At 46.2% G+C, this 13,933-nt stretch overlaps 1 protein-coding gene across 1 annotated transcript in view; it reads left to right on the top strand.

Moving 5' to 3' along the window:
- LOC142574778 (uncharacterized) overlaps positions 1 to 13,933 on the top strand; it is a 70,099-nt gene that overhangs the window by 2,629 nt on the left and 53,537 nt on the right. Inside the window, exon 2 of the mRNA XM_075683792.1 lies at positions 8,864 to 8,953. Within this exon, the coding sequence (XP_075539907.1) occupies positions 8,864 to 8,953 (90 nt within the window). The remainder of the gene's footprint in view (positions 1 to 8,863; positions 8,954 to 13,933) is intronic.

Here is a 13,933-nt window from a genome sequence, read left to right on the forward strand (position 1 = left end):
TTACCCGCTGTGGTTGCTCAGTGGTTATGTTCTTGGGCTACTGAGCACGAGATCGCGAGATCAAATCCCGGCCGCGGCCGCCGCATATCGTGGGGCGAAATGCGAAAGCACCCGTGTGCTTAGATATAGGCGCAAGTTAAGTTCGACCCAGCTGGTCGAAATTTCCGAAGTCATCCCCTACGGCGTGCGTCATAATCAGAAAAGTGGCCTTCGTACATTAAAACCCTATAATGAGATTAGAAGATTACGGTTACGTAAGCTGGAGTTGCCGTGAAGCTTGAGACGCAGTCAGCAGTCTGAATGCTATCGCGTTCACTCTTAAAGGCGAAGCTTAAGCGTCCTCCAAATTGTGTTGCTTCAAGTTACGCTCGCGTCTCGTCACTTGACAGCTACAGGTGACACGATTCACGCGCACGCGATTATCACATGTGCAAACAGTTACGTGAAGCGCTCGTCCAAGGCCACATAGTAGGTTGAACAGGGTCGTACAGGGTCAGAAATGAGGCAAAAGAACTTGACTTCGTGGCTGCCTTACGGTGGATGCAGGATCAAGAAAGCCATTATAAGGGCTAAACAGTAACGGGCATGCCAAGATATACTGGAAGAGTGAAGAAAAACAACTAGCAAGCTTACCAGCAAGTATGCGACCTGTTTTGTGAGCAACAGAGTCACAAAGAACGTCAACCAGAAAGTCGGATAGGCTGAGATAATCTCATAGGTGGCGCAATGGAAAGGAAACCTGCCATGAGTAGACACTTGAGAGGCAAAAACGAAATCAGGAAAGAAACAATTTATGATAACTTCAAGGAAACTTTCTGGCGTTTTCGAGGCGAGATCAGGATGCCTTAGAACACGCATTTATAAAGCGAGATATAAGAACGAAGAAGGAGCATGTGCCTGCTGCGGTGAAGCTAGAGAGTTGACAGAGAATGTTTTAATAAAATGTGAAGAAATCTGCCCAGCAATCGAATTAGGAATTACTGGCATCCTTGAAGCCTTTGGATTCAGCGAGAGCAGGGGGAAAGGAAACATGTCCGCAATGGAGCTTAGTAAGAGGCGATAGGAACATTCGTGGAAGAAAAGTGGGGAAATGACAAACAACGGATGCTTACACAAAGTGCACAATAGGGGTTCAAAAACTTTGTTTAGGGGAAATCATCGGGTTCTTTTTGTCCTTGTGTTTTTTAAGCATATGTTGGAAATTAGGCAATAAAGTAACAAGACCTTGGTAGCGCCACCCACCGTTCCGTTCCAAGGGGGACGCTCACAACATCCAACCAACCATCCACTAAGGGACATGTCCAGAGGGAAGATATCCTCCCTCTAGACTTGGTTGAGTTGAGAATGGTTAAGAGGAGGGAAAGGAGGCAGAGAATGGGTAGACCCGACGCAGTCGTGACACGAATTAATCGGCCTGCTTAGCATGCGGCGAGGCCGAAACAATCTACCATATTCTTTCTTCCTGCCCCGCCTTCTCCAAAGAGAAGTCTCCTCTCTGCGCCTCATTGCGGCGCCTCGGTCTCCCAGCGATCCTGACATCCAAGCTACTGTTTCCCAGCCGGCACCATGGCTGCGCCTTCAGGCCCCTACTTACTTTCCTGGAGGACACGGGGATGTCGTGTAAATTGGAAATGCGCCGCATAGCTACAGCTTACACTGGTACCGCACGGTACCGGGCTCTGCAATTGCCTCGACTTTCTCTCTCTGCTCTCTCTTTTTTCTTCTTTATATCCTCCTCCCTTCCCCAAGGCGCCAAGTTGTGCTTGGCGCCTTGTGCAAGCAGCCTACGCTTGCACAAACACCAGCGGCCGCGACGATGTTCCGATGTTCCATTAGTTCCTGCAAGACAAGAAGCTTTCAGCTAAGTGGGAGGCTGCGGTGAAGGGAAACAACTTCAAGCGCTCAAGAACAACAGTGTTGTGCTCTAACCACTCCCGTGACGATTACTAGCGAAGTTTATCAACTATGCGTGCTTTGGGTTCTCGTAAAGAAAAAATTCCACGCTGAGCAGAAGGTGCATGTTTATCTCCCACCCTTGACGGAGGTTTCATCGCCAAGCGCCGCGAATTTTCTATTCGCACGTGTGTTGTGAAACAGCCTGCATGCAGCTACTATAACGCAGTGCAAGCGTAAAGTTTTCATGTGTTGGAAAGCCTGCTCACGCCAGGACGCTGAGCTCCCCCTTCTCTCGCACACATAGAGAAGCCGACCACCTCACGTAGCCGACGGAATTCGCCGGTTACGGGTAGCGTGCGGATGGCGCGCTGATGAAGGTTCTATACTATACGTGCTACAACAGCCGGTAAACTTTTCCCGCGTTTAAACCGTCTGTGTAGATTGCCGACAGCTTTGGGGCAGCGCACAAATGCCGAAGATCACATCACCGCTTACGTTCTACGAGGAGGCATGTAGGAACATAACGCTACAGTTGTTTGCCCGGAAACGTACTCCCTGGAACGCTGAATGCAGCTTAGCAAAAAACATACGCGCCAAAGAACATTTCTAACACAAGGAGATGCTAACACTTCGCCTTCGTTCGCGTGGAAAGCAGTGCTTGCACCAGCATTTTTTGCTTCTTGGAGAGGCCGGCTCTTCGCAATCGGCTCGTAAATGTAGGGACTAAAGTATAAACCCCTTACAAGTGATGGACAACACCGAGCGATCTGTTCAAGCGACTGCCCGTTTTGTCACTCGAAGCCGTCACCCGTCACCGTCGCGCGCAAAATAACTCTCGTGGAGTTTGGACTTAACGCCGAACTCCTCAGAGAAACGCAAACTCTCGATATTTTCCATGACCGTCTCAGCAAAACACATTCAAACTGCCTTGCACCGTGCTTCGTGTGTAGCGGCAGCAGTCGGTCCGGACGAACACCATTGTTGACGTCACGAGGCGCCCGACCAATCATAGGCGGAAACGAGGCGCGAGAGCTGGGCGTGTCTGCTGCTGCACTTTTCGTCAAAATAAAATATGTTTGCGCTTTCTTTCGCTCAATTTCGATGCGATATTCGAATTCAGAGGGTTGAAAACCACGACGTACGGCTCCTCACTCATTTTTTTCTGGAAAAGCTTTCAGCTTCCCTTTAAGCCAAAAATAACGGTGTTAACTTTTAGTTTGCGTCCGAGTTGCGGCACCCACTAAAGAGAACGTCATGGGTGAACGCCGTAACGTGATTGAACGCAGACTCAGTATGGCAGCCTAGCGTGCACTCAAGGATTAGCAGCGAGCACTTTGCAACAGATATACGTCATGAATTTTGTTCTATAATGAGTCCTTTCTAATCATATAAATTCGTCATTCTTCAATTTTAAGCCGGCCTTCAAACTTTTCAAGTGACCCAGACTACGTGACAACTGTTTTCATGTAGATCTAAACTTCCGGACAGGCTGCAGTGCAAAGGCACCATCGTTTATAAAGAGGCATTTAAGAGCACGCAAATGACAACGAGATATGATTTCGGTGTGGCATGCGCGCGACTGCATCGGATAGTGGATTCAGAGCGCGTTCTCGCGCTCGCTGTACGATCATAGCGCTAGGGATCGCGGGCACGCTCTGCCGGCGTCTCATCGGCTTAAACCAAGGAGGAAGGAAACTCAGGAGAGGCCCTGACGTCACTATTTGTGAAGCGAAAGTGAAGCCGGAAGTTGGCGTTGCTCGGCATTACGTTGGTCATGGCGTTGCTCCGCCTATCGGACCAGCTCTCCTCTCTTGTTTACATTTCCCGCGGATATTCATTCCTTCGTCCGTTGCCATTGCCGTGGCGCGGTACATTGCGTTCAGCGTTGCATGCGCGTTCATTTCACGAACTTTTGTTCCTCCTGTCTCACCTGGCCGCAGCAACATACGGTAGAGCACAGTCCAGATAACACAGCGCAACAAAACACGGAGACCAACGCAAACCTGCCCGCACAGCGCCTTTGCCATGGTACGAAACCTACAGAGCAACACGTGTGAGCGCACAGAACAATAACAAAGCCGCCATTGTGGCTAGAAAGGCGGGGCCACTACAGCAAAGAAAAAAAAAACAAAACAAAGGATAATCTACTACGTCTATTCCTCCACACTTTTCTGCTAGCGTGCGGAGGGGGTAGGGCTTCTCCTTGGTTTCCTTCCTCCATGGCTTAAACCATGTGCGCGGCGGCGGCTTCGGCTAGTTAAGGCCCCTAAATAAAATAAAGGTAATTCCATCTCTTCTCTCCTCCTCCTGCGCCGCCGTTGGCTCCTCCTGCGCGGAGTCGAACTAGCAGACACTATCCGAAACAAACGCTGTCGCGACATGCACCTCGAGCCCTTGAGGCCATAGTTTGGTCGGAATTGTTTTAAGATATATCTTGACTGGCTACCGAAACATTAAGAAAGCACGTCTGAATGTCGTTGCGCTTGATTGGCTCTAGTTACTGGTGAAGCCTCTTTTATTTCAGTGCCATTCGAAGCGGCGAGAACACAGCGTTTCAGCAGCGTCTCACCAACCCTGCAGTCAGCCACATTAATTTGCAGATCGCTTTTCAAAATACGGGCCCGCGCATGTGTGTCTCTTCAACGCTAAGTGAGCGTCACGAACGCAAAGCGCGAAGCTATGGCTGTGTTCCAATACTCACCATAGGCGGCTTAGCGGACAGCGGCTATATTGTCTCGTTCCAATTCTCACGAAGACGTCAATGTAGACAGCTTCGCGAAGACAACATCGAAGTCGAAAGCGATACATGCTACTTACCTGTCCCGACAAGATGGCGACTGAGCAGGACCCTTCGAAAGCCAACAGGAAAGTTCCTTGCACATAAAAAAAAAACGTGGGCACGCTATCCCACGCCCTTAATGTAAGCTATATCGTATTTTTCATAGGTTTTCAGGCGAAAATACTTAATATACTGAAATAATGTGTGCTTTTCTGAACTTTCCTGATGGACCCGCCATGGTTGCTCAGTAGCTATGCTGTTAGGCTGCTGAGCACGAGGTCGCGGGATCAAATCCCGGCCACGGCGGCCGCATTTCGATGAGGCGAAATGCGAAAACACCGTGTACTTAGATTTAGGTTCACCTTAAAGAACCCCAGTTGGTCGAAATTTCCGGAGTTCTCCACTACGGCGTACCTCATAATCATAAATTGGTTTTGGCTCGTAAAACCCGATAATTTAATAATAATTTAACTTTCCTGATGCCGTGAGGTGGCATGACGTCGCAGACGCATCTTCCATGCTTCTTCCGGACGGCTGGAAACGTGTTCCATTACATGGCTTCGAAACTGTCTCAGCTGTCCCCTTTGATGACTACGTGGACTTTCTCCGATGCTGACCAGAATTTAAACACACCCTATATCATCAGTCCAAACTCTTTTTCGGCGTCGCAGATCGCCTTCAAGGTACGCTTGCCGCCCCCTCACCGCTTCGAATCGCACTGCGATACACTCAAAAAGATGGTGTTCGCATACATTGAGGCCGAACAAAGACAGCGCCATGGAATGTATGACTCAGTCGACAAAAAGCACGTGCGTTGTACGACGACTTGGCTAAATTCGGCCACGGAAACTGCAAAAAAACGCAGCGCGAATTTGCGGCACTTAGGATAGCGAAAGACTAACCACTCCGCATACAAGTGGCAACGTATGAGATATTAGTGATGAGCGAGGAATCGCTTGCTTAGCTCACAGACCCGGGACCACTACGTTCGGTTGAAATCAGCCCGGCTTATTCTTTGAAGCCAGACCTTCCTCAGCGCCGCTTCTCGCTTCGTACATGGAATTCAGCAGAGTCGCTTGCCACCATTTACACGTGTAGTGAATCCGAAGACACGGCAACACGGCTTCGCGAACACGGAACGGCGTTACAAAAGCACAAAGGAGGCGCGAAACCTTCTGCGTACGCCGCTCGCAATGTTTGGCACAGCTTTGCCGTCGAAATCAAAATCAAGGAAGAAAGAAAATATGTATATAACACCCTTTGTGTCAATCGATGTAAGCGAAGCTTTGTCGGCTGTTTGCGTTCATTGACGTTATTTGGCGGTGACATAGTGACGGCATACGACAGTCATGACGTAGGCATGACTGTCGTATGACGTAGACTCCAGACACTAACGACAGGACCGGCGCCGGTCCTGTCGTTTGTGTTCTTCTCCTTGAGTCCTGGTCTTCTGCGCCTTGCCTTTACTACTTCAAGCCCGAAACAACTAGCCCAAGCAAGAGTTTTACTTGAGTCATGAAGTGTTGTAAAATGTAGCCTTGCCTCCTCCCCTCGATGGTTTAAGCGACCCTTCGTCTCCTCGGCACTATACAAGTTCACGTTTCGGCACCGTCCTAGGTTCTAGCGTTGCAGCTCACAAAACTGCCTCATCTTTCTATCTTTCTCTATTTCCTCGTTAACGCTCTCCGCAACTCCTCCTTCTACTGTCGTTGCTGTCGTGGATGAGCATGGAGGCAACCCAAGCGCGGCAGTGCCTGCATTCCATTTGTGCGGGGTTCTCACCTAGTTACGTATAGCTACGGCATCAAGAGGGCATTGTGCACATGCTACGCGGCGCAAATGTTGACACGAGCTTCCAGTGTCGTGTTTCCTATGTTCCACACTCCTGTCATGTACAAACGCAATGGCATTAAGGGCTCCGTATCGCACAAAATCCATCGTCAACGCCGCTGGCGTCGCTTGGCGAATAAGCATTCTGAATCACAACCGCGGGGGCCCTCCACAAAGTTATTCCTCGCAATTCTGAGAAAGGCATCTCGTAAACAAATGCCATGAAACAAAACACTGACAGCGCATGTCTCTTATGTTTTTGTGTCATGGTCACGTGTCAACCAGGTCCCGACGCGGGCGACGTTAGTAGCGTGCATCTCTACTACGTCCCTACGTGACCGGCGTTAGGAGCATGCAGGACAACAATAACAACAACAACAACAACAGCAAGCAGCAGCAAGCAGCAGCGGAAAGACGAAGAAAAAGGCCAAGAAATCTTCGATTTAAAAAGCGCGTGATGGCGTTTGGCCATTGAGAGGGCCGAACGTCAAAGGAAAGCGCAGGAGAGGAGGACGGCGGCAATCTTCAAATAATGGCGCTATTTTTGTTTTTTTATAGAGCGGCTTCCCGGCTAGTGGTTTAAGAGCGCCCGCTCTTGTGCTCGGTGCGCCGTCATAGCTCTCAGCGCGCGGCCTCGCTCCGCAGGCGTCTCGGCGGCTTGAACCGCGCGAGTGTGCGCGCATCGGCGAATACACGCCTTTTTATTGGGAACTGAGATAAAAATCAAGTGCCGTATTTGCTAACAATTATTTTTAAAATCACCTCATGCCATATGGCACGTTGCTACACGTTGGATATCGCATAGATTGTCACCTTCATGAGAACAGTTATATGATATAAATGCAATCTGTTGCAAAATATCATACAAAGTCCACGATCATTCTATGCGGCGACTCGTATCGCCAAATAAGTCAGCGAATGAAACAAAGGCTGGCCGACGTAATGCAGCCTGCTTCGACAGCTGGCGGTGCGTCAAGTTGGATGTGTTAGCGCCTATCCAAGCCACTCCAGTTCCTCGCTAAGCTTTATTTTAGCTTTGTTTTTATACATACACGTAACTGTTTGCAGAGCACTAAATGCGCATTCTAATGCTCCTATAACACTGCAGGAAGAGATAAGCGAGAGCGAATCTGCAGCCGTCAAATTCAATGGGGCTGCTGCGAGCTGCCATGCACACTGCTGCCAGCTGCCCGAACACTGGCGCTCAGACTGAACATAACGTTTCTCACATAACGCGCTCCTTTAAATGCCCAACAACGATGAGCCTGACGCACGGTCGCGCTTGTTGTGTGCAGATAGCTCTACACCTGGTGGCTGGCGATCCAGCTTCCCGAAAAGTCACAAATGCATCCTGCTTCCAAAAAAGAAAACGGAAATCAGCCTTCCTCCAATATTTTCACACGACGTAAGGCGACTAAACAAACAACGCAGGATGAATTTCACGCCTTCAAAGTCGATGTCGGAGGTGGGAACACGGCGATGACGGGGAATGTTTTTTCCCAGACAAATAGTCTCGCACCCCGCTCCACGAACGCTGTCTCAGGCTTACCGCAGGGGGAGTTCACTTTTTTTTTTGCAAATTGCCAATTTCTCAAAGTAAAATACGTCACAAAATTCGTAAAGTACGAGTAGCACACCACGTACAGACAAAATGGTGTCGGTTTTGTAATTTGAATTACCGAGAAAACATAATTCTGTTACGCGGGATCTCAAAAACAAACATCTCTTCCGATACCCCTTTGAAGTCTGTGTTAATAGGAGCGGCGCGCCTCCCTGGGTTCCTTGCAACATCATCCTGATGCCGCTAGCCTCCGCTCATCGGCAGCAATTGTGGGGCCCACCAAGGAGGGCGGGGGGAGAAAAAGAAAGAACGAGAAAGCTCGTGTTCGTCCATAGCGTTCGCCGCTAGCGTTTCCAAGAAAACATTATTTTACATAAGCTGCAGCTGCCGGAAAGCTTTACAGAAAGTCAGGAATCTTTGAATGGTATCGCGTTCCACTCTTAAAGGAAAAGTTTAAGCGTCCTCCAAGTTTTTTTTTTCCAATGGAAGGCATTGCACGTCTCATAGAATGGCATGTCACATGAAGCACATGTATTTCTGTTATATATATATATATATATATTTATTTATATATTCCATATCTAATGGAAGATAAATGAAAGGCCAGAAGGCTAACCCGGACTGTGCCGTGTTGGCTAACCTGCACACACTTGTGCGACATTCAGTTGGGCGCAGCACTGTGTACATAAGTGCGCAGTGCAAACGTAAATTTGATTTAACGCATGTGCGCGCATTTTTGTCTTGCGTGACGACTTATTCAGCATAATGATAATCTAAATTAAGGTTCATGTCTCCAGAGTGCAGGAAGGCGTGCCTCGTGATGTGGTGCCCAGACTTCCAGGATCCCGACACAAACAGCTACATCGACTACAATTTGACTGACCCAGGTTGGTAGGATTGCACTTATTTCTTCGTTTGTTCGTTTGTTTATTTATGCTGTCAGAGCAAGAAAGGACGATGACAGGAGTGGATAGAAATACAAGAAAGAAAAGATACAAAATACCGCTACATCTAGAACGAGAAAAGAAAAAAAAACAATAGCAGTGTCTGTGAAAAGTTACGCGTGGTGATCAAAGACAAAACACTCTCTCAGTGTGCGCATTAGAAAAGAAAGAGTTGGTATGACGCATTCATATCCGGGAAGGTAAGATTCTCCAAACCAGCAGTAAAAGAACTGACAGAGGAACACATGACACATGGATTGGGTAATTAATTCCATTCTTTGGGGGATTGCCCTCGGAAAAAAAGCTATACTTGAATATATCATTCCGTGTAACTGGCGGCTGTATCTACAAACTGTGCTTGTGTCTGTAGTGTTGATCTGCTGTAATTACACAGATATGAAGGAAATTAAGTTTAACTTGTTTACCAATAATTAGGTTTAGGAATTAGAAATTTCTTAGCAGTAAGAGTTATTTGAATATATTGTAATGGTAACAAAGAAGGCCTCAAGTGAAAGTGGAGGACAAGGTGAAACAGTAGGATAGAGCGACGTTAGAGAGGGTACGTGCCAATAACTTCTTGGGTCTTGTCGGCCAAACGCTGCCACATACCCACTGTGGTGGACCGGCCAGGAAGCAGGTGGTTTGCAGTGTGTTTAGAACTGAAACAAAACTGGATTTGAATAGGTGAGCGTGATACTGATTAAATGTGATGTAGAGGTTTACAAAAAAAAAATTGTTGAGAACTTGAAGATAAAATACGTGAAGATAAAAAAATGCAACAGAAATAATTGACAATTTTCGAAATTTAGCAAGGCACCCTTTCTATCACACTAATAAAATTGTAAGCTGCGAGAATATCTTTTCTGAGCATGGATCCCAGCGAAGTCACCCAAAAAAAAGAATGGTTGGCGTGGTTAGCGATACCCCAAGTTTGCGAATTGAGTTTTCGAAGATTTTTCTTGGTGTAGAGAATCGCCGGCTTGAGATAGAGTATTTTCGATAGATTCAGGTCCATTTCAAAAAGAACACAAAGGGGACATAGGGAGACCAGACCTGTTGAAGTAAAAATTTGGAGACGGTATACGGCATCTCAGTTTTCTGAAGGAAACTTCCGATTGTCTTGAAGGACACCAATTGTTATTCCATGGGAACCCAAGATGGTGGTATTCAGAAGAGAGTGTTAGCATGGATATTGCAGAATTTTGCGATATACAGAAGTTTATGTACCTAGCCGCGGTGTCGGCAAAACAAATATTAGGGCCCTTGAGGGATGCTCGTGCGATTGAATAAGCGATTTCATTGAAGTGCAAACCCTGAGGCCCCGATACACAACGCAAACACACTTTCCGTAAGTTTGGAGGTACCATCGAATTCGTTGAATTCTTGAGTTTGAAGATGCAGTAAGGGCTGCGCATACAGACAGCGAGTCGGTCACAATAACAGCTAATGGCTCATTTTTGGTCAAGCTTTCGTAATGCTAATATAGTCACTAATAATTCTGCCTGAAATATGAGTGTGAAGTCGGGAAGGCAAAGAGAGTAAGGCCATTGAAGAGATTCAGGGAAGATTCCCACTAATGCCATCTTATTGCACACAGAAGCATCAGTAGCTAATACATTGTCAGTGGCTAGCTGGTGCAGGTGGTAGTGTGAGATATTAAATAAATGTATGCTTCGTTCTAGTTTAGCATGATATGGAAATATGTCATCGAATTCGATTTTGAGTTCTGGTAAAGCGCCACATAAATGCAAAACTTGATATATAGATGAATCCAATTGTTTTAACTGTGCTTGCACAAATATCCCCTTAGGGCTTCGTAATCCCCACCACGATACTTCAAAAACTCAGACGCAGAAGTGATAAATATCTATTGCGTACGTATTTTGAAAAAGTCATATTTCTTTTAAATGTTTCAACCGTAAGCACGCGGAATATGCCATCAAGTTTGGGCATATGAGCTTGCTAATTAAAACAATGTTGGCAACAAATCTAGGTAGCCCGAGGCATAATCATAGAACTTCCCTTTGTAAAAGTATAAGAAGTTTACATTTGTAGGCGGGACCGCCGGAAAATAGTACGCAGCCGACTTCTAATATCTGGCGAACATACATGTTATATATCATCAGTATCCCTCGGCAGTCTAGAGCGACGGTGGCTGAGCCGGCGGAACATAGCTACGGCATGTTCTGCCTTTGTTTTAATATGTTTAATGCGACTGCTCGAGGTGAGCCTGCCATTGTAAATAATACCAAGGTACTTGACTGCGTCGACTTAAGGAATTCTTTCCTGGAAGTATTGTAAATATATATGCAGCTGTGCAGTTAGCGGAAAGACTAGTACTGCACAAGTAAAACTCTTGCTTGGGCTAGTTGGTTCATATTTGAATGTGTAAAGAGCAGGGCACAAAGATCAGGACAGAAGAACACAAGCGCCGGTCCTGTCGTTTGTGTTCTTCTGTCCTGATCTTTGAGCTCTCCTCTTTACACATTCTAGCACTGCATTTTTGCTGATATTTAACGACATGCATAACCCCTCCCACCATGTCTCCAGCATTCCTGATTCGGCAACGACTGGTGTAGTGAATGTATATTATCTTAGGGTATAAAAATGCGATATATCGTCCGCATAAAAATAAACATGTACTGCCGTAGACTACGGAATTGTACTCAGCAAAATGTTAAATAAGACATGAGAAAGAACGGCACCCTGTGGTACACCTCTTGTCTCCTTGGGTTTAGACGTCGAAGTACCGCGTTGATAACAATAAAACTCTCTATCCCTCATAAATTTACAATCTAAGCGGTTATATACTTCGGGAAAATCGTGGACTGAAGCTTATCGAATACAATACAATATTCTAGAGTGGTGTGCTTTAGCTACATCTAGCGTCACCAAAGCTGCGTAGTCTTGTTTGCGGCGAGCAAGTTTAATGCGGCTCTCTAAATCTACATGGCCACATTACACGGAGTGGCCGAGACGAAATCCCATCGGACAAGGACTGAAAAGTGTCTCATCCTGCATAAAACTTGTTATATGGCCGTAAACAACCCTTTCTAATAATTTAACGACATTGGAAGTAAGAGAAATTTGTCTTATGTTGTCCAAGTCAAGCCCAGCTGCCTTTTTCTTTAACAGTGGAACAAGTTCAGCTACTCTCCACTTTCTCGAAAGCCATGAATTTTTAGAGATAAATTTACTATGTTGAGTAGCTCCTAAGGAACATATTCAAACAAAACTTAATCATTCCTGTTGTAATAGCATGTGGAGATGGGGCTGACACCGGTTTTGACCTAATAATTGCTTCAAGCTCTGTTGCCCTCACTTCTACAAAGTCGTCTTCGGAGGAACGTTTCTTTAGTCCTATCGGCAATTTGTGCTTGAAACGTCGCTCAAGTTCTTGAGCAATTTTCTGAAGTGTCTCTGATAATTATTTAGTTGATAGAACTACAGAGCCGATGTTCACGGGCGCCAATATAACTTCGGCTTCGGAAGATATGCGTAGTGCTTGGAATCAAAATCCTCCTTAGCTTTTGAGACTGTTCGCTTACATGTAGTAGCAATAGACGCATAATCAGCCTAATTAACAGGACATTGGTTATATAAATGTTTTTCCCATGTAGCTTTTCGACGTCTAAAATCTAGCTCGCAATCAGAATTCCGCCAGGGACAATATGATACACCCTTAGTATATTAGTCATATCCTGAGAAGCCAACAAACACTGACACCAAGACAACATAGGGGAAATTACTTGTGCTGAATAAATGAAATAAAGAAACGATAAATTATTGGAAATTAAAGTGGATGAAAAAACAACTTGCCGCAGGTGGGAGCCGAACCCACAACCTTCGCATTTCGCGAAATGCGAAGGTTGTGGGTTCGGCTCCCACCTGCGGCAAGTTGTTTTTTCATCCACTTTAATTTCCAATAATTTATCGTTTCTTTATTTCATTTATTCAGCACAAGTAATTTCCCCTATGTTGTCTTGGTGTCAGTGTTTGTTGGCTTCTCATGATATGACTAATAAAAATCGGGCCCCTCGGTTAACCCCGTTTCTTCTCGTTTATTACATAACGAGGGTCTCGAATCCGGCAACATTGATGCCTTCAGGTAGCATATGTGGGTTTATTGACCAGTTGCCTTCACCCAAAAAGATCACGTTCTCGTGACGCCTGCGGAAAAAACGACGTTCCACGTCCGCCGCCAAGGTCTATGAGTGGTGGCGCTGGCTAACACTCCCAGGGTTCTACTAGTACACATAAATACCCAAAAAAGTGGATGGGGGAAACGCCGCCGCGGTAGCTCAATTGGTAGAGCATCGCACGCGAAATGCGAAGGTTGTGGGTTCGGCTCCCACCTGCAGCAAGTTGTTTTTTCATCCACTTTAATTTCCACTAATTTATCGTTTCTTTATTTCATTTATTCAGCACAAGTAATTTCCCCTATGTTGTCTTGGTGTCAGTGTTTGTTGGCTTCTCATGATATGACTAATAAAAATCGGGCCCCTCGGTTAACCCCCTTTCTTCACCCCTAGTATATTGTACAATGAATTTAGCTTTTTTTGATGATTGTTTAAGAATTGAACACATTCCGATTGCTTTCATATCCCTCCCCACGCCCTCCTGAGCGTTTAAAGCTGATTTGAACGCTTTCTTAAACTTTGCGCGATAACCAAAATTGCGCACATGACTGTCTAAACTATTTAAGGGGGCAAGCCGTTCGAATATAATAGGGAGGTGATCACAGTTAGTTCTTGAAGTAACAGTCTTCCAGGAGTTCACAGAAATGCTCGAGGTAGCAAACGTAAGATCGAGGGCAGATCGGGATTGACTCCGAGCAAAAGTACGTGCTCTAGAATTGAAGCAAAAGGAATGATTTGAAAGAACCTATTCCCACAAGCGTTTGCCACAAGTGTTGGTTCGAAA

Source organism: Dermacentor variabilis, chromosome 3 (genome assembly GCF_050947875.1).
Source record: "Dermacentor variabilis isolate Ectoservices chromosome 3, ASM5094787v1, whole genome shotgun sequence".
Taxonomy (NCBI): domain Eukaryota; kingdom Metazoa; phylum Arthropoda; class Arachnida; order Ixodida; family Ixodidae; genus Dermacentor; species Dermacentor variabilis.